This window comes from Vulpes vulpes, chromosome 13, assembly GCF_048418805.1.
Source record: "Vulpes vulpes isolate BD-2025 chromosome 13, VulVul3, whole genome shotgun sequence".
In the NCBI taxonomy this organism is placed as follows: Eukaryota; Metazoa; Chordata; class Mammalia; order Carnivora; family Canidae; genus Vulpes; species Vulpes vulpes.
Window position 1 is genome coordinate 105,711,307 of NC_132792.1, and position 21,791 is coordinate 105,733,097.

At 40.6% G+C, this 21,791-nt stretch overlaps 1 protein-coding gene across 2 annotated transcripts; it reads right to left on the bottom strand.

Moving 5' to 3' along the window:
- Positions 1 to 9,293: 9,293 nt before the first annotated feature.
- Positions 9,294 to 20,401, bottom strand: ZNF24 (zinc finger protein 24). Of its 2 annotated transcripts, none has more exons than XM_025996973.2 (4): positions 20,030 to 20,401; positions 17,665 to 18,167; positions 17,263 to 17,410; positions 9,294 to 14,747 (listed from the first exon to the last, which is right to left on the bottom strand). In XM_025996973.2, the coding sequence occupies exons 2-4, from the start codon at positions 18,082 to 18,084 to the stop codon at positions 14,209 to 14,211; spliced, it is 1,107 nt and encodes a 368-aa protein (XP_025852758.1). In that variant the 5' UTR covers positions 18,085 to 18,167; positions 20,030 to 20,401; the 3' UTR covers positions 9,294 to 14,208. The 2 variants fall into 2 exon arrangements, with proteins under 2 accessions (XP_025852758.1, XP_072588296.1); XM_072732195.1 differs by having other exon boundaries at positions 19,368 to 20,094.
- Positions 20,402 to 21,791: the final 1,390 nt, after the last annotated feature.

Sequence of the window (21,791 nt, forward strand, 5' to 3'; positions counted from 1 at the left end):
TAGAAGTACTAATTTATAATGGATTCTAATAAACCAAGGATGCATGTTGTAATCTCTAGAGTAAAAGAGAAGTATAACTAACAAGTCCACAGAAAGTAAAATGGAGTAATAAAAACTGATTTTAAAAAAGGCAAGAGAAAAAGAATATAGAATAGGCAAGATAAATAGATAACAAATAGGAACATTGTAGGGCTGCCTGGGTGGCTCAGTGGTTGAGCATCTGCCATTGGCTCAGGCCGTGATCCTTGGGTTCCAGGATGGAGTTCCACATCGGGCTCCCCACAGGGAGACTGCTTCTCCCTTTGCCTATGTCTTTGCCTCTCTCTCTGTGTGTGTCTTATGAATAAATAAATTTTTATAAAATCTTTAAATATGAACATTGTTGATCACTAATTATATTACATCAGTAATTATATTGTCCATGCAAATGGACTGTAAGACAAAAATTCTCAACTTTTTTAAAGTTTATATTGTATTCAAGCAAGACACACTAATGACAAGGATCCAAGAGATTTGAAATTAAAGTATGGAAAAAAATACTCCATTAAAACACAAACCAAAAGAAAGTTGTTCAGTATTAGACAAGAAGTAGATTTTTTTTTTTTTAACTTATGATAGGCACACAGTAAGAGAGAGAGAGAGAGGGGCAGAGACACAGGCAGAGGGAGAAGCAGGCTCCATGCACCGGGAGCCCGATGTGGGATTCGATCCCGGGTCTCCAGGATCGCGCCCTGGGCCAAAGGCAGGCGCCAAACCGCTGCGCCACCCAGGGATCCCCAAGAAGTAGATCTGAAAGCAAAAGGCTTACTAAGGATAAAGGGGGACATTTCTGTTGATAAAAGAGTCAATTTAACATGAAAACATATTCTTTTTTTTGAAGATTTTATTTATTCATGAGAGACACAGAGACACACACAGAAAAAAACAATACAATGATTTAAATATCCATTGCAAGAAGTTAGAAAAAGAATAGTAAATAAATCTAAGAAAAGAATGTAGAGAAATTCATACAGTACTATTCTGGGTTCCTGTCATAGCTTAGGGAAATTTTCACGATGTCCAAAATATTTGATGTCCTGCAAATGGAGGAAGAGGGTGTTCTCAAATTTCTTATTTGACAAGAACCCACTTAGGTGGTACAAACTTGACTTCTTTTCTTTTATTTTTTAAGACTTTATTTATTTATTCATAGAGACAGAGAGGCAGAGACACAGGCAGAGGGAGAAGCAGGCTCCATGCAGGGAGCCCAATGTGGGACTCGATTCAGGGTCTCCAGGATCACGCCCTGGGCTGCAGGCAGTGCTAAACCGCTGCGCTACCCGGGCCACCCACCAACTTGACTTCTAAGTGGAACAGTACATCTACAAAAGGAAAAGTGATGACATCTTTAATCAAATTTGGAGAGAACCTAGGAGTAGCTTCTTAAAGTGATGACATCTTTAATCATAAATTTGGAGAGAACCTAGGAGTAGCTTCAGTTCATGCCATTGTTGCCACTGAAACCCAACTGATACCAGTGTCATGACCTTCAGGGATACTGGCCAGGGAGTTGTGTAGGATGATTGTTCCTGTTACTGGAACCACCCCTATGACTGGCCGCTTCACTCCTGGAACCTTCACTAACCAGATGCGGACAGCCTTTCAGGAGCCAAGACTTCTGGGTGGTGGTTACTGATTTGACCACCAGCCTCTCACAGAGGTGTCTTATGTTGACCTGCCTACCACACCAATGGTAGAGCAAGTCATCTGCTGTATGTGGACACTGCTATCCTGTGCAGCAAGGGAGCTCACTCTTGGGTCTAATGTGGTAGATGCTGGCCCAAGGAGTTCTGTACATGTGTGGCACCATGTCCCATGAACACTTAGAGGAGGTCATGCCTGATTTCTGCTTCTGCAGAGATCCTAAATAGATTGTAGGGGAAGATAAGGCCACTACTGAAAGGGCTGTGACAAAGGAAGAATTTCAGGGTAAATGGACTGTTCCAGCTCCTGGAGATCCCAGACTTCTCTGAAGGTATGCAGGTGCCTTCAATGCCCATTCAGCAGATTCCTCCTGAAGACTGGTCTGCAGTTTCTACTGCTCAGGCCACTGAATGGATAGGAATGACTACTGAGTGGTTTAAGCTGTTCTTCCACAGACCCGTAAGCAGAAAATGGAAATATGTTGACAGAAAATAAAGTTTCTTTCTTTCTTTCTTTCTTTCTTTCTTTCTTTCTTTCTTTCTTTCTTTCTTTCTTCTTTCTTTCTTCTCTTTCTTTCTTTTTTTTTTTTTTATTTAATTTTTGGGATGCTTGGGTGGCTCAGAGGTTGAGCGTCTGCCCTTGGCTCCGTGAGTGATCCTGGGGCCCCAGGATCGAGTCCCACAGCGGGCTCCCTGCAGGGAGTCTGCTTCTCCCTCTGCCTGTGTGTCTCTGTCTCTCTCTTTCTCTCTCTCTCTGTGTCTCATGAATAAATAAATAAAATCTTTTTTAAAGATTTATTTATTTATTTATTTATTTATTTATTTATTTATTTAAGAGAGAAAGCATGAGTGGAGAAAGGGAGAAGCAGACTCTGCTGAGCAGGAAACCCGATGAGGGGCTCGATCCCAGGACCCTGACTGAGATCATGACCTGAGCCGAAGACAGACACTCAGTTGACTGAGCCACCCAGACACCCCTAAACAGTTTCTTTAATTAAAAAAGAAATGAAAAAAAAAAAGAAAGAAATTGTAGAGCATGAATTAATGAAATAGAAAACAGTTCAGCTCTTGAAAAGAATAAAATTGATAGTGCCCCAACAAAACTGATCAAGAAAAATAAGGGAGAAGTACCATTTGTCAGCATAAGGAGTGCAAATGTGGTCATCAATGCAGATCTACAGCCATTATGGATATAATATAAAGGATATGATTAATAATTTTATCAAAAATTTTGAAATTTTATCCCAAATTAACACAAGAAGAAATATAAAATCTGAAGACGTCTAGGTCTATTAAGGAAATTATCTGGAATTTAAAATTTTTCCCATCAAGAATATTCCAGGCCAAATATCACAATAGGAAATACTTCCAGATGTTAAAAGAAGAAATAAACCAATCTTACACAATCTCTTTAAGGAAATAGGAAAAGATGGTACCTTACCCAGCTAATTTTATGGAAGCTGTAGATTTTGTTCCTTACAGAGGAAGATTTCATTCATGGAACAGGGCCAGGAGGAGCCAGGCTTTCTCCAGGATTTTGGCATACCCATCTCTCCACATCTCCCTAGGATACCCTGCAGGCCTTTGATCACTCCAGCTGTCAGGGAGCTGCAGCTGAGCCTCCAGGGCATATTAAAAGGAATCTTTTTCTGACAGCTGGGATCCAGTTCTCTGACAGACTGAATCTATCTACACTTATCATACAATGCATATTTATCACATTACACTTCCCTAGACAAAGTGTTTATTTGCTTATAAATGTGGCTTTGGTTAGATATTTTCATTGAATTTCATTTAGTCAGCTTACTCAATGACACAGCTAATTGCACAGAGCCAGTGGAATCTCAGACCTTCAGCTGGTCCAGGGGGCCCCATGCGAAGTTCTATAGGAATGGGAACATTTCTTGCCTGTAAGCCATGGTTTAGGGAAAAAAAGTATCCAGCTAAATAATGTGTCAGCAAAGTACCTCAGGAAGACCAGCCTGCCACCTGTTTTTGTAAATAAAGTTAAAATGGAACCCAGCCATGCCAATTTGCTTGTGTGTTACCTATGGCTGCTTTCTGCTACAATGGCAGAGTTGCATAGTTGCAGCAGAAGCTGTAGGGCCTGCAAAACTGAAAATATTTATTATCTGGCCATTTACAGAAAACATTTGCTGACCCCTGACCTCAATGAGAATTTTTTCTTTTTAACTTTTGATTTATTTTTTATATTATTATTTTGCTTATTATAAATATGCTGCTAGTTCTTCTGTAAAAAGAAAAAAATTAGTAAAAGTCACTGTCTCCAGAAGCCTATTTTGCAAACCTAGAATTTTGGTGTATGCTGTTCTATATATATGTGTGTATTATTTTGGCAAAAATGCTATTAATAGTGGTAAACTAAATTTTCCCCATTGTTATTAAGATTTTATATGCCCCCAAGCATAGCTCTACATCATCATTTTAAATTATGGCTATCGTGGATATTTATAATTGCTTTCTCAGTATCCCCCCAACCCCATTCCTGCCCCAAGCTTTCTCAATAATAGCACTTAAACTGATTTTCCTTTAGTGATTCACCCTTACTGGACCATTAAGTTTTCTTTATCTTTGACTTTTGACATAATTTCAAACTTATAGAAAATTGCAAGAATTAAAGAATTCCTGCACGAGATACCCCAAATGTTGACATTTTATTACAATTTATAATTCTCTATCTACCTGCTTTTTAATCAGATACATATCTATCTATCTATCTATCTATCTATCTATCTATCTATCTATCTATCCATCGATATATGAGGGTTTTCTTCTGAATAGTTTAAGAGTAAGTGGCAGATGCAGTGTCCCTTTGACATTTAAATCAGGCAAAAAGGAAGAGGATTTTGAGCCAAAGTGACACAATCTGGCTGCCATGTTGAGAAGAGCGTGAAGTGATGAGGCAAGCAGGGAAGCAGGTAGGCTATTAGCCTAAGCAACAGGAAGGACAGAATTGCCACTTTCTGAGATAAAGGACATGTGTGGGAAGGAATTAAAGGCCTGATTTAGGGCATGTTAGGTTTAAGATGTGTAGCTAGTCATTGTTCCAAACTCAGTTTATAAGCCGCTTCCTCTGCAGTGTTCTGCTCAGAGACCCATGACCCTTGGAGCTGGACTTCTAGTGCTTGCTGCTGGAGAGGTTGAAGGTGCCACCTGGAAGTATGGAGGAATCATACTCCGTGGTAGAAACTGACCAGAGAGAGGGAGAGTCTGCAGAAAAGTCTTCTCCCTCCAGCCCCACGATGAGCTGAGATGTAGTCCATAGCACTTGCGCTCTGAACACAGTGAGACTGGGATCCCTGTGTGGCGCAACGGTTTGGCGCCTGCCTTTGGCCCAGGGTGTGATCCTGGAGACGTGGGATCAAATCCCACATCGGGCTCCCGGTGCATGGAGCCTGCTTCTCTCCCTGCCTGTGTCTCTGCGCCTCTCTCTCTCTGTGACTATCATAAATAAATAAAAATTTTAAAATAATAATAAAAAAAAATGAACACAGTGAGACTAAGCAAACAACTATTCCGCAGCTCTAACACAGCTCAGCAACAGTTGTATCTGCTCTCCTTCCTTTTTCGTGTCCCATTTACCCTTCTCAACCTTTTCTGGGATTGCATCACTTCAATGAAATATTAACAATACGGTTTTGTTTGTTTTTGTTTTGTTTTATCTTAGGCTCTGTTTTCTTAGGAATCCAGTTAACTAAAGCAGGCCTCAGTGTGGCTATTTCTGGAATATATGAGCCTGTAGTTCCAAGAAGGGGTCGAGGCTGAGATACAGATTTTGCAGCGGTAGATAATTTAAGGAGATAAAACCAGATGAGATCACCCAGGAAGAGAGTATAGGTAGAAAAGGAAAGAGATATGAACACTGCACCATGTAGAGGTCCAAAGAGATAAAGAGATAGTGTTGAGACTGAGGCAAAATGCCCGGTGAGGTTGAGAAAAACCAAGCATGTTGTTCTTGAAGTCAAATGAAAATGCTTCAGTCATGCAAAAATATTGCTGATGGCTCAAGCAATAGAAGTCTAATAAATGAGTATTGGAATCAGCAATATGGAGGTGAGCAAACTTTACTACAACACTTTATGTAAGAATTTTTATACCATAATGTCACATCTCTCATTCCTAATGTAATATCTATTTTCTCTTTCTTTTCCCACGTCCAACCTCCTCCCACCCCAAAGAGTCTGGCTTGAAATTTATTAATTTTATTAATCGTTTTAAAATGTTAGCTTTTGATTTAAAAAGAATACAGGAATTTTTTTCTCATTTTTCTGTTTTTGTTGATCTCCAATCTAATCTTTGCTATTTTGTTTCTTCTCTTTACTTTGGGTTTAATTTGTTCTTATTTTGGTTTCTTAAGATGGAAGCTGAGGTAACTAAATTAAGACTTTTTCTTTTTTAGAAAGAGAGAGCATGTGCAGGAGTGGGAGAAGGAGAGACAGAAGCCCAAACATGCTCCATGCCAAGTGTGGAGCCAGCTGCCGGGCTCCATTTCATGAGCCTGAGATCATGGCCTGAGCCGAAATCAAGGGTCTGGTGCTTGCTTAACCCACTGAGCTATCCAGGTACCCCAAGACTTTTTTTTTCCTAATGTGTTTATTGGTATACATTTCCCTATAAGTACTGCATCCCATAAATTATTTTTTCAAATATTTCTCTATACTTCCTTTCTCTCACCTTTGAGGACTCAAATTATAATTATACCTATCAGGGCACTTGAAGTTGTACCACAGCATGTTGATGCTCTACTCATTTTTTCTCAGTGTTTTCCTGTTTTTCATTTTGGATAGTTTCTATTAATATCTCTTATATACTTTTTTTCTTCTTCTATTGCATTTTAACTACAATTAATTCCATCTGTGTGTTTTGTTTTTTAACTTCAGACATTGTAGTTTTTGTCTCTAGTTTGGTTGCTTTTTTATATACCTTTGATGTCTTTACCAAACATGTTCAATGTTTCTACTAGCTTCTTGATCATATGGAATATAATTGTAATTGTCTTAATGTGCTTGTCTACTAATTCTTTTTTTTTTTGGTCTACTAATTCTTTGTCATTTCTGGGCCGTTTTAGTTGAGTGGTTTTTATTATAGATTGTATTTTCCTGCTTCTTTGTATGACTTATAATTTCTGATTGGATGCTAGACATTATGCATTGTGCCTTAATGGATGCTGGATATTTTTTATATATTCTTGAGTTCTGTCCTGGGATGTATTTAAATTATTTGGATACAGTTTTATCCTCTCAGGTCTTGCTATTAAGTGTCTTTTAGGGAGTATGAGTCTAGGGTTCATTTTTCTTCATTTAGGAGGCATGACCCTTCCTACTACTTAAACCAAGAGTTTCCCAGCCAGCCACAGCACTGTTGATATTTAGGGCTGGATAATTCATTATGCATTGTAGGATGTGCAGTAGCATCTCTGGCCTCTATCCACCAGATGCCAGTAGAACCTATCTTCTTTGGTTGTAACAACCAAAAAATGTCTCCAGAAGTAGCCGAACTGGTGGGGATGGGGTGAAGGTGGCAGGCAATAGTGGCAGGCCAAGTTGCCCTTGAGAACCAATGCTTTAGCTGATGCCCTGTGAATTATGAGGTTTTCTACTCAGGTACCCTCTGTGAGTTCCAGTGATTTTTTTCTCTAATCCTTTTGGATGGTTCTTTCTCCACCTCTAGTAGTTTCCCTATACACATGTGCTCATCAGTACGAGACTCGAGGTGAGTCCTCTGCAGACCCCCAGTGTTCTCTCCTATCTGGTATATTGCCTTGCAAAAGCTAGGCACCGTGGCCTCCCAGGACCTCTTGCTCCAATTTTTCAACTAAGGGAGACTCTACTTGAGTTCTCCTTCCCCGTGCTGTGGCCTAGAAACTCCCTCCAGGTAGTAAACTGAGACACCCAACCTTCCTTCAATTTGTTTCCCATCTCTCAGAGATCCCATCTCCCTGATCGTTTGTGGGATATATTTTGTAGTATTTGTTCAGGCAGGTTAGATCTGGTCATCTTGGCCCAACAGATTTTGTGAGTTCATGTTTTAAAAACAAAACAGGACATATTTGCATAATAATCAGGAAAATCCAGGAGAGGAAAATCAATAATGCAAGATGAAGATTGTTGGGAACACGCCTTTGAGTAAGTGTGAGAGGATAGCTTAGAGCCAATGGAGCATTCAGGCAGAAGCACAAATGATCCAAAGTTAAAAGGAAAGAAGGCACTAATAAAATCAATAAATATGGACACTTTTTTCCCCCTGTTTAATAGGTAGATATGGGGATAGGTATAAAGAAAATTAAAATGTGAATGGGATGCTACCAGAATTGTGGACTTATGGGTCACTTTTTGGTGATTTTTATTTCTAAACACTGTATTACCACCTTCATAAAGAAAATATGCAAAGAAACATTTGATTTTATTTATTTGAAACATGTTAAAGAATTTAAAGAGGGACACCTGGGTGGCTCAGTGGCTGGGCATCTGCCTTGGCTCAGGGTGTGATCCTGGGATTGAGTCTCATGTTGGGCTCCCTGCGAGGGGCCTGCTTTTCCCTCTGCCTATGTCTCTGCCTCTTTGTGTCTCTCATGAATAAATAAAATCTTTAAAAAAAAAAAAAAGAATTTAAAGAAAATAAGTAGCTGGGCACTTTTGTTCTATTCTTAGCACCTAGTCATACTACTTCTTTGCCCCCAAATGGTTTCCCATTTCATTTAAAGTCATAGTCCCATCAATGGCTAAACCAGGTCTTCCATATCTGGCCCCACTCTCTACCCTTTCCCCATTTATTTCCTGGCTTCACCCACTTTACTTCATGTTTATTCTGCTTCAGTGTCTCTGCCCCCTTGCTGTTCCTTGAACAAATTACATTGCTCCCACATCAAGTTCTTTGCACTTGATATTCCCAAGTATGGATATCTTTCCTCTAGAGTCTCATGGCTTGCTTTCTTATCGTTACTCCTATCTTCCCTCAAATTTCACTTTCTTTTCCAATTTATTTCCTCCTTACCACCCATCGTATGACATACAATATGCTTTTCCTTTCTCAACTGTTGTGTGTAGTTTCCACATATAGAAGCAATAGATGCAAACCCCGACAACAAGGTTTTGGACATTAGCAACTTCAGATCCACAAGTCTGATAATAAAATTAGGGCCCCAGAGAACCATGTTTGAGGAGGGGAGTGCTTCAAGGGTCACATACAGTGGGTGCCTGAGGGGAATGCTCCAAGAGTAATGGTTGGAGGTGGGTACAGCACAGACTTGGCAGTGTAATCACCAGTCCGAGGACCAGGTTAATGAATCTGTATGAAAGATGAAAGAGACATGCCAAAGACAAGACTGTGAAAGGCTTTTCATCTATAGATGTTCCCAACACCAATATTCAGTTATTGTCGGAATGTAAAATGTTATGTGTGTGGTGCAGAGGGGAGTAACAAATGGCAGAAGTTGACAGAGGCCAAGTCATGGAAGGCCATGCTAATTTTATTAACCTATATAGTGCATAAAGTGTTAAGTCTAGAGTTTAGAATTACAAAGCTTTTCTACAAATCAATAAGAAAATACAAAGAACCTATATTAATCAGGACAGAAACCCAATTCAGTTATTTTAAACAAGAAAGGGACTTTATTGGCTCACAAAACTTTGAAGTTTGGAGGTAGGGCAGGCTTTAGGCACAGCTGGATCTAGGGCCTCCAGAAAAATGACATCAGAACTTAGTTCTCATTCCTTTCTGCTAATCTCTGAGTTTCTTCTCAGACTCTCCACATGGCAAAAATTCAGGCTACAGTCCTTAGTTCGTGGGATTTCTGTAGAGCCTTCTTTCCAATAGTTCCAGCAGAAGTTCTGTTGAGAGCTCTCTTTTGCCTGGCTTGAGTTACATGCCCATTCTTTAATCACTGTGGCTAAGAAGCTGCAGGACTACTCAGGAAGGCCAGACCTGGTCATCTACTCATCTAAGCCACAGGGCATGAGTTCCCCACAATAAATAAGGATTCTGTTACCAGAGGATGGGGAAAGATGCTGAACAACAACAAAAACAACAAAAAAACCACCCAACAACATATATCCACACATAACCCAACAGAAAAGCTATTATAGGTAAAGGACATGAACAAACAATCCATGATAAAAGTAGCCAATAAATTAAGAACCTCAACCTCACCATTAATTAGGGAAATACAAGATGATTTTTTTTTCTTTTTTGCCCATCAGATAAACATTATCACTTGTAGGTAAGGCTATGTGAGGACATGAGCACTTTCTATACATATGGGTGAAAACAAAGTTATGAAGACCTTTGGAAAGGCTAAGATGGGTCTATCAGAAAGCACATCCTTTGACCCAATCATCCACCTCATATAACTCCATCCTAAAGAAATTCACACATGTGCACAGAAATACATGAAAAGGATGTTTACTTTGGCAGTGTAATAATAGCAAGAGAAAAAATAAGGGAATAGTTAAATAATGGGATTTTCCTAGTATTAGTTCTTATTCAAATCAACCATTAAAGATATTTAAAGACCTTAGGATCAATTTTTGAGACAAAAAAAAAAAAGCTAAACAATACATATATATGATCTTATTTACGTAAAGACAGCATTTAAGTATATGTATATTCATATGGAAATGTTTGGGAAGAGAACTAGGATGTATTTCAAATTGTGGACAGTGGAATGTGATTGGAAGTGCTGGAGAAAAGGTCTCTCTTTGCTCTTGTGTATCATTTAAGTTTTCTATAATGAGACAGTAGTCATTTATACTTCCATAATTAAAAAAATAAAAATAGGCAAACAGTTCACAACAGGATATTCAAGTGGCCAATAAACATAAAAATATGTTCCTCCTAATCAATAAAGACAAATTTTGCCTATCAGAGTGGTAAAAATATTTAAGGATTTGGTGTTGGTGGGAGTGGAGGCAAACAGGCACTCTACTGATGGAGTTGTAAATTAGTACCATCTTTTTGTTGATAGTTCTCAAAATGTTAAATGTGTACATTCTCTGACCCAATAAATCTATTTCTTGCTATTTATCCTACAGAAATATCCACACAGCCAGCAAAATAGATGGGTAAAAATGTTAACTATACTTTTATCTGTAATAAAAAATTGCAAAGAATTCTTCCATCAATCAGGGGTTAAATTACAGTATATTCATGCAATGGAATAGTGTGCAGCCATAAAGAACAATGTCTACATCAAGGTGGGGAGGCAAGTTTCAGTGCAGTACATGGAAAATGAGGCTATGTACCTACCTCATATGGTTGCTGTAAAGATTAAGGGTTAATCCACGGTAAAGCGCTTCCAACAGTGCCTGTGTACCGCAACCAGAGTCTCAACTATTAACACATTTTGTTTAACTATGTATATGCTTAAGTCTGGAAGAATAGCAAACCAATTATTACTTCTGAGTAAGACTGTGAAAAGGAATGTCCTTTTTCATTTAACATTTCTATACTGTAGAAAATTCAAATTAACGTGTTTAGTAAGCTTTTAAATTTGTAACCATAAAAAGCATAAAATTTATCAAGGTTTAACAGCCATCACTCACTGCACTGTGAAAAAATCTATATCCCCGTAAAGTTCAGAGAACTAAGATCTGAGTTTTAGCTGTAATTGGGCCACATGCAAGTCACACAATCTCCGAATCTTTCTTTCCTGGTTTACAAATCTAAGCGAGATAGGTATAGTGATTAATCCAGTGCCTGGCGTGCAGATTATTTCAATACATATACCCCTCCCTTCAATTTACTTAAATGTGATAAACATATTGCTAAATTAAGTTTTGTGAGCTTAACCCCCAAGAAAACAGAAGAATATTTAGCAATAATGAGTGATGCTCAGTAGCCATTGGGCAATTCTCAGCGGTCTGCACGCCATTAATCATGACTGCTCTTTTACTAACCGAACAGATGGCACTGCTTGGCAACTACCAGATCACCACTCCATCAGAGGCTGGGCAGCCCCCAGAATTGCTGTGATTATCTGTGAGCATAAATTAATGGCTGGATGAAATAATAAATCACTGATTAGTTATTTTAAATCAATTTGTCTAATGGGGACTTAGCCAAACTGGAGATGATGAATACCCAGACTACAATTTATTTTCCCGTGTACCCTAATCCAGTCTTTTTTGGGTCCAGCCCATTTTCCCAACAGAGCCTTGCCTTAACCTCAGAATCCTTTCTAAACAACACACATGTATCAGATGTCTGACAAGACAAACTTGTATTTGCCAAGTCTAACACCACTTTTTCTAAGCTCTGACATACCAAACATCTTTGGCATTTATGACAAATGTACCACAGGGAAGCTTCTTTGTGTAGAGGAAAGATGTAAGATTTTAAAAAAGGGTGAAATTCTAGCTACTGAGAGGTTGCTCTCTTCTTACCTACTCTGATACAAGAAATCTGTCATCCCAGCAGAAGCATTAAAAATATACCACCTCAAAACCTACTTGGAAAGAAGCCAGTTATAAATAAATAAATCAACTCAAGATCATTTTAGCTTAGAGCGGAGGAGATTATAGCTTTATTGGACATTGACTTGTTTCCTCTCAGCCACAAAGAGAAAAATACCCAAACGAAAGTCCCTACATTTTCTTGTATAACTTAAAATACATTATATCATTACTACATATTTATACTTCAATAAATCTTAATCTATAAAGCACATTTCTTATAATTAATTGTTATCAGAAAATCTATAAACAAGCTCCATTCTGCCTCACTTTCCCACCAGCTGGCCTTGCATTTATTACTATGCTTTTTAACAGGCTCATGCAAATCTCACCTTCCATTTTTAAATTTGATCCAAGCACTAGATGTAACCAAAATCTCTGGAACTATGAAATCTTTTTATTCACATGGGTCATTTTCCACACAATTAATGCCCACTATAAAAAAAGCCTTTTCTCATATTCTCTATTTTAACTTCCAGAGTTTTCCACTAAACAATAAAACCACAGTACTTGGGATTCTCAGCCAAAGAGTATATAATCCTACTACTACAATGTATTACTTTTATACATTTTGTAAAATGTGTTAAGACTTAAAATTAAAAAAAAAAAAAAGTTCAATTCTGATAGTTAATAAACTAGTTGTTAATAACCTATTGTTTATTTTTTAAATAGAACAATCCATTCAACTTAACATGTAAGTACAACCTCGATGCTACTAGAGATTGATTAGTTTAAAAGACCCACAAACCTCCAAACTGTGATAGAGGATCTTAGACTCACCTCTGAAGATTGCTGGAGAGCTGGCTAGCTCTTTGAGCTGAGTCTTCCTTTCCCCCAAACACAACACCCTGGTAAGAGAACTATGGCTCTGGGAATCTCAGAGATGACCTCCCCCAGGACTGCTCAGACAGAGGGAAGAAGCTAACTCACATGGAACGGTTTTAGACTAAATCCCCAATGATTTACAGTGGAAGAAATATCTACCTACCTATGGTAGGGTTACAGTACCTAGCACAGTGCCTTGTCGGTAGAAAATGTTTAATAATAAATGCATGGCTGCTTTGTTAGCCTGGTGTGCAACCCTTTTGTACCAAAAGAATAAAACCGCAAACCTGATACTTGTTGCCCACCTGTCATGGATTTTTGTGTCCTTAACAAAAGAAAGGCAAAATAATAAATCAGAACTTCAAGTCTCTTTTGTTTTCTAAAAGCCAAGACAGACCATTACCCTCATGTTCACATTTGCCCTTCGACACTGCTGTTCACTACAAATTCTTCCCCAGTGTTAGAATTTCTACTCTCCTAGTTTTACAAGTATTTATTGTTCACACTGTCTGCTTTCTAGCAGTAACATAGGAGAACATTATTCTCATTAGCGGGATGCCTTCAAATGACAGACAGGACAAGTGGTGTTTGAGTTTCCCTACAGGCAGATGATTACATTGAGATAAATTCTTGCTATACTTCAATTCTTGAAACAATGTATGTTTCTCTTCCCCAATCTAGGTGTCCCATTCACTGATGTTTTATCACCATCACTTCTTATCTGAGTTTTAAGGCTCATTTTAAATTGAGCCTTTACATTCTGAAATGCATACTCAAATTAGGTAAAAGGAAACAGAAGGGTAAATTTTTTAAAAAATAGTTTCAGTTTTCAGATTTTATAATTCCTATATTGCCTTATAACATAGAAGGGAATGTATCCTTGCCAAGAACATCTGAATGATCAACACAGAAATAACGTCTGTCTAAAAAGGAAACTTTTAAGGGACAAAGAATCAGGTAGTTCATTATTTGGAAAAACAGTAAGAATATAAACATCACATGGAAGATTTAGGCATTAACACCTGAATTAAGTTTAAAATTTCAGTTTCTAGGCAGGTATGACATTGTTTCTTTCAAGATAAAATAATGGTGGGTGAAGATTTTCTACATTTCCCAGTGGCTTTTCTAACAGTCTATATAGGGAAATAAAACTATTATGTATCATTTGTTTTTAATTTTGTCTTCATTTCTGAAGAAAAAGACCTGAGTGCTGATTTTTTTTTTGTAATTTCTTAAACTTTCACAACATTCAGAAGTTTTTCTGCATTGTGTCTTCGCTGATGTCTAAAAAGATTCGAGCTTTGACTATAAGATTTCCCACACTGAACGCATTCATAAGGTTTCTCCCCAGTATGGATTCTCTGATGATTAATAAGCCCAGAATTCTGGCTAAAGGCTTTTCCACATTCAAGACATTTGTAAGGTTTTTCTCCAGTATGGACTCTCTGATGTTGCACAAGAATAGAACTTCTGCTGAATGCTTTCCCACATTCAACACATCCGTAGGGTTTCTCCCCACTGTGGATTCTTTGATGAAGAATGAGGGCTGAGCCCTGACTGAAGTGTTTTCCACATTCATCACATATATGCTGTTTCTTTCGAGAGGGATTTCTCTTTCTTTCAAATCTGCCCTTGGGGAAACAGGCTTCTCCATACTTAAAAATCTGAGGAACACCTATATTTAGAGTGCCAGGAACTTCATGAGATTCTACTGCTGAAGGAATCTCCTGCTTTGGAGCTAGTGCTCCATTTTCAGTCCTACCATCATCATCTGAAATAAAGAGAAAATGTAAATATCATTCATTTCCTATTCTGGGAGGAAAAAAACCTGAAAAAAATTGAGTAAAAGTGAACTAAAAGTAAATAGCTTCCATATATCTATAAGCAGCACTCTGAAAACTAGTGAGAAGGTAGCCTACTCCAAAAAAGAAAAAACTGGAATGACTGATTATGAGCCTAAGGGAGGTAATGGCATGCTAACATAATGAGGAATTAAAAGGCTGTTTCTGAAAAAAAGTGATAACACGAAGTGGGCTATACAATACTAATCAGAAAACAAAGGGCAGAAGGATGGTAGATGCTAAGACTGTTGGAGTGATGCTGCTAGGTCTGGATGAAACTTCAGAAGAAACATAAGATAAAATTGCCCCTAGGAAATCTTTATATATTCTTTTGCTTCGAGGAAGGGAGAAATTACATCAAAATATAATAGTTAAATAACAGGCAATCTGTCAGAAAATGAGCAAGACAAGGCAGATCACAGCCAACACTACACTGAAAGCAGAACCCAGAAGATGTCCAGGTAAGAAACTGAAGCTCAACTGGGGATATCCTCTGTTAACTCAGGACACGATACTTACATTCAGTAGGCCCTTGGTAAATCAAAGTTTTCCTACAAATGAAGGTTGCCCTGCTTGGTATTTGCCATGGTACTTAAAGGAATTCTTATTTCTTTTTTTTTTTTTTTTTTCTAATTTATGATAGTCACAGAGAGAGAGAGAGAGGCAGAGACACAGGCGGAGGAAGAAGCAGGCTCCATGCACCGGGAGCCTGATGTGGGATTCGATCCCGGGTCTCCAGGATCGCGCCCCGGGCCAAAGGCAGGCGCCAAACCACTGCGCCACCCAGGGATCCCGGAATTCTTATTTCTAAGCCTCAGTTACAGGAGTCTGATGAAACAAAAGCCTGAATTAATTACCAACAAGAAGTACCACTACCCACCTACAGGAAGCAGTATGAGCAAGTCTCATTTGAGACTTTTTGGAAACTTCAAGCCTTGAAGAATATAGTTATTTCAGGGTGAGCAGCAGCAATGAGAAAAGTAGCAAACATTACTCGTGTCTATGATAAATGATTAAGGAAGGGATAAAGTCTATGGCTCAGTTGGTTAAGCGTCTACCTTCGGCTCAGGTCACCATCCCAGCGTCCTGGGATGAAGTTCGGTGTCCAGCTCCCTGCTCAGCTCGGGAGCCTATTTCTCCCTCTCCCTCTGCCCTTCCTCCTGCTTGTGCATGTACTATCTCAAATAAATAAATAAAATCTTAAAAAAAAAAAAAAAAGGATAAAGTCAAGAGAGGAGACTAACAGTGAGAGACTCAAGGGTACAGGCGATCAGTGAGGTCCGGAGATGTGAACAGAGAAGCAAGTGCTAAAATTATGAGGGGACAAATGTTCCCCATATGTGGTAGAGACTAGACCCCTGAAATGAGGCTACTGACAACTAAGGGAAAATTATTCTAAAATTCAGGCAGGGGAGAAATTTTTTACCCAAGAAAATGTCACCTCCAATGACCGGGGATAGTAGTTCTCAAACTTCATTCCAGAGAAGAATGTTCCATGAAACATGTAAAACCACAGGCTCTAGCAGACTTCAGCCCCACCCCACCAGTTTTGGTTCCCTAGCACTGTCCCCTCAGATGGGAAGAAAACCTGATGCCACCCCACCTGTGGCATAAACCAGCATTATCCACAACTACCTCAAGGAAAGATTCCAAGGAAAGGAAAAAGTCTCAAGGAGCAGTTTTAGGAATATACTGGGGTTGTATCAAACTATATTAAGTATGTGGTATCAAAAGCCAATATACTGGGAAAGACTAGTTTAAGTGACTTATAATTGTGAGCTTTTAATTTTTCTGTACTTAGAGCAGATTTTAGCTATGGAGCCTATTTTTGCATAAATACTTGGATAAAGTGAAGAGTTTTACCAAATATCATTTCTACAAAAGATGCTTCTTAGAAAAAAAAAAAGACTCTAGGTAGGACATTGAAGAAAAAAACAAAAACAAAAAAAAAAATAAATAAATAAAAAAAAATAAAAAAAGAAAAAAACAAAAATAACCAAAAATTTAGAAAGACTTCAGTGGTCAGCAACATAAAGAATGGATTTGAAGAGGCTTCAAGTAAGATTATGCCAAGAGAATTATTAAGCAGGAGATCGAAAGGATATGAAACAGATGACAAAGAATGTTGCACGTGCTGCACTCAAAATAAGGAACCTAACCTACAAGTGGGTGCTGGCTCAAAGGTAAGACAAATGCCAGCCCGATGGGAATAGGTCTTTAAGAAAAGGTTAAAAGAAAAGGCTGACGATGTTAATGTCTAAGAATAAAGACCTGAGATCTGCAGACCAATTGTTGTAAGAATCAGAATCCTATACTATGTCTAGGTCTACAAAATCAGGTTAAGGTAATTATTCCCTACCCTCTGATGGGAACAAGCAAAGAGTTCTGGACAAAAAACCCACATTCTCTTTCACCATCTAGCCCACTGGGAGTTTTGGTCCTCACCACAGTGCCTTAGAGAATGGAGCTCCCATGATGCCCACTTGAGCTGGTTCTCCACAGCATCAAGCTCAGAATTTGGTAATCCCTGAGCTTCTTCTTGGGAAACTATCTCCTCTACCAGAACTTCCCGTTTTCGTCGACGGAGAGAAACCTGGAAAAAATGAAGTCTAGTTCAGGTGAGAAGAAATTTGATAAGATTCAGAACTAAAAACACGTAAGAGAAACTGTAACACCATATATACTGCGGGGGCCTATGTGACAAAGCATAGCTAGAGGGGGACAGTGAGGGGTTAAGGGGGAGCCAATAAACATAATTCTAATTTAGTCGAGTGGAATTAACTCAACAGCTTTGCCTAGTGCTATGCCAGTGCTTCTGACCCAGGAGAGTGACACAAGCTGACTCACCGGTTGTCCAGGGTCATCTAGCTCACTCTCTAAATCCTCCAGCACTGTCACTGCCTCTTCTCCATTCTCTGGATGATGCTCTCGAACCCAAGTCTGCAGTTCCTTGGGTAGGATGGCAACAAACTGCTCCAGCACTACCAACTCCAGAATCTGTTCTTTTGTGTGTGTCTCTGGCCTGAGCCATAGACGGCAAAGTTCTCGAAGCTGGCTCACAGCTTCACGGGGCCCAGGTGAATCCTGGTATCCAAACTGCCTGAATCGCTGTCGGAAAACCTCTGGATCAGGAAGATGGTTCCAGGGGATGCTTGATCCCTCTTCACCATCGGGATCCTCCTCCAACTTCACTCTCAGAATTTTTTCCTCTTCATCTGGAGTTGGGATTATAAGTATTGAATCCTCTTCCACAGACTGTGCAGACATTCTGATTTATAATACTTCAAGAAAAGTCAATCAAGGCAGGATACAGGCCTCAGGGAAATACCCTGTTTTCTTCACAGGCACTCCTGAGGAAAAGAAATAAAACAAACAAAAATATATAACCAAATATCCTAAGAATTTGAACATATACTGATAAAAGAAGTAAAAGATACTTGTATTTTTTTTTACTGGATTAAAAATTCCAATCAATCACCTACAGCAGAAGTTGGCAAACTACAGCTTACAGCCAAATCTGGCTTGCTGCCCATTTTTGTACCATGCTTGTACTAAGAATAGTTTTCATTTTTACATGGCTACAAAAAAATCACAAGAACATTTCACGACATGTGAAAATGACATATTAAAATGTCTGTATCCATAAATAATTTTATTTGTTCACAATTCAACAATGGCAGATTTGATTAGTTTCAACAGACACTATATCGTCTGAAAAACCTAATATTTACTATCTGGCCATTTAGAAAAAGTTGGCCAATCTATGACCTACTAAGTCAACAAACCTTATTTCAATAATCAGAAGAATCCAAGTAAGAACCAGTCCAACTCAGTGTTTTCTAAATGCATTTGACGTTGGAACACATTATTTGCAACTCAGGACTGGTTGTCCCACGAAGGTCAACTCAAAAGGCACTGCTTTTCTGTTTAAAAATTTTTTTAACAAAATCCTTTTCAGGAGTTACATTTCTTAGGAGTTAAGAAATATTTTTCAAATGTTTAAGAATCTCCTGAACTTAAAATGTATCTTTAAAAATATCCACTTACTCAGTAACAGAGCAATACTGAAATACTGGGGAAAAAAAAAATCTAACCACTAGGTGCCATGCTATTCAGCCACCCAACACCACTACATTCAAATCTATAATGACAGGCCTTAATCACAGCAAATTTAAGGAAGAAAAGGCACTATCATAACACCTTAACTTCATGCAGGGCCCATTATCAGCATCTCACGCTGGATGACTCACAATTTTCCCAGCTTCTATGTTCAGGGAAACCTTGTGCTATTTCTGATCCTTTCCTTGTTATCTGCACAGTCATGCCCATGCCATTGTTTACAACACATACTAGGAATGAGCCACGCAGTTACTCAGTGTATCTATTTAGGGCCCAGAATCTGAAAACCAATGATTTCACAAAACTTCTTGAAACCCTAACAAGACCAGTTATCAGAAGACACCTTATCAGCCAAGTAATGCAGACAGGTTCAATCAAGTACTCTGGACTGTGGCGGCCAACATCCGTAGGTTCCTATTCCAGGACCCTACCTTATCCAAGGCTCACTCTTTCTATGGAAAAGCAAGCGCTCTCCCTTTTATGTCCGCTTTGCAGCCTGCTCGCGGGCGGTGAAGAGGTGCAAGGAGGGCAGGCCCGCGGTCACTACAGTGTCCCAGGTGATCTCGCCTCACTCCGGCCGGGTTCCGCTGCAAACCCCGCCCCTGCCCTGGCGTCCTCCAGCCCCCGTTCCTCGCCTCGCGCTGGCCGATTTCGGACGACCAAAAGCCCCACTGCCCCAACAGCGTCGGGGCCACGGCACTTCCGCCCGCGTCCGGCGGAACTACAAGCCCCGGCAGCCCCCGCGCAAGGCCCGCCCCCTCCCACCTCCGCCCAAAACGAGTCCCAGAACCCTCCGCGAGACGCCAGGCCTCGAAATAGAACAAAACCGGCTGATGGGGGAGGGGGGGCGGCGAGGGTCGCGAAGGACACAGGGGAAGGAGGACCGTCCGCTGGTGCTGAAAGCCCGATCTGGCCTTCGTTCTACCCCTATCTGCCCCCCGCCTGCTGGACGCGGAGACCGCGGCCCGTCCTCCGCGCCCCCGGGAAGCGGAGGAAGGTGCCCGCCAGGCTTCCTCGCTGACTCCTGCCAAGAGGTCCGCAGCCTCTTAGCCCGGCGTCCCCCTCACGCCCTTCCCCTCATTCTCGCGCAAACCTCCGGCTCAGGATCCGCAGCAGCTTCGCTGTCCAAAGCAGACGCAGAAACGCCGCTCTAAAGCCGTTTCCCAGAAGCCCCCGGCGCGGACTGCTTCCGGTCTGCGGGTCCCAGGAGGCGGAGAGAGGCGAAGCCCTGCGTTGCCATGGAGATGCGCTCCGGGCGGGGGAGGGGCGGCGCGACGACAATGCTCGCTTTGAGGCTGCGCTTGGCCTCGGGCCTCTCTGCTCCGAGCGCCCAGGGTTCTGTGTTCCGCCTCCGAGACCGGGGAGAGAAAGAATTCTGCGGCCAAGATAGTCTTTACGGCTCCACGAGCCGTCTCACAGGAGGCTCTCAGTAACCCTCTGAAAGGAGTGATGCAAGCGCGTATTTGTGAGTGCAACGTGCGCCCTACGTTGCACCCGCCACCTGTATTGTCATTTTCACGACAGCTCTGTGGCGGTGAGAACTTTTGTCATCCCCGTTTCACAGCTGAGAGAGATCATTGAGGCACAAGTAGGTGACTGGTCTAGAGCTCCTAACTAGTAAGGGGAATCAAGGTCGGAAAGCAGGGCAGGCCGGGTGGCTCAGCGGTTTGGCGCCGCCTTCGGCCCAGGGCCTGATCCTGGGGTCCTGCGATCGAGTCCGTGTGGGGCTCCCCGCATGGAGCTTGCTTCTCCCTGTGTCTCTGCCTCTCTCTGTGTCTCTCATGAATAAATAAATTAAAAAAAAAAAAAAAAAGATTGGAAAGCAAAGCATGACTCCGACCTTTGGCTCCCACTACGTGTTACACAGCTTTATTTTGACCAAATTATCCGTCAGGGAAACAAGATGAGACTCTTAAGGGCTTCGGCAGCGACCTCAGCGAATTCGCAGAGTGCATGGTCATCTTCTGACTTTAGGCCTGACGTTTGTACCACAAAAAGCGGCTGCTGAAGTTATCATTTGAAAAGTAAATCAGCCCACTCCACCCTCCTATTGAAAAAGGCCTTCAAAAGATCCCCACTGCCTTATGTAGGACATAAAAACTCCTTACACTGGCCTGCAAAGCCCCCTGCGGTCTGTTCCCTGCCTCCCCACTCTGACCTCAGTTCTTAGGCCCATTGTGAGCCTGGATTCTTGGCCTCACTGGAAGTCTCTCCACCCTTCATAGCAGAGTAGATTGATCTCATTTATTCATTTTCCTGGGGTTTTTTTTGGCCCTCCCCTCTTTTTTTTTTTTTTTTTTTGGTCTGTAAGTCCATAAGGGCAAGGACCTTGTTTGTCTTGTACAACACAGTATCCCCCACCTAGTCCTACGATTCTGACTGCCTGGTACATAGAGAACTCAATAAATATTTGTTGAATAAATGAATGAATCGTGGGCTTGTCACACTGCTGCTTTTGCTAGGTCACATGTCAGGCATCAGAAACCACACAAAAGAGCCCTGTTGTTTAAGGTCTATGTTAGAAGTGTAGGTCCAGCCTTCCAGAACCATTCCAAGATCTCAGGCTTCAGCTTTCTGCCTCATTCAGGGCTTCATAGAGTGCCCTCAGCCTCTGCTGGATTCATGAATGAGAGAGCTAGCCACCAAGATGCTGATGGTATAGCACTCATTTATGTTCTTTTTTTTTTTTTTTTAAAGATTTATTTATGATAGACAGAGACACAGGCAGAGGGAGAAGCAGGCTCCATGCGGGGAGCCTGAGGAGCCTGACGCAGGACTCGATCCCGGGACTCCAGGATGGCGCCCTGGGCCAAAGGCAGGCACCAAATGGCTGAGCCACGCAGGGATCCCCTCAT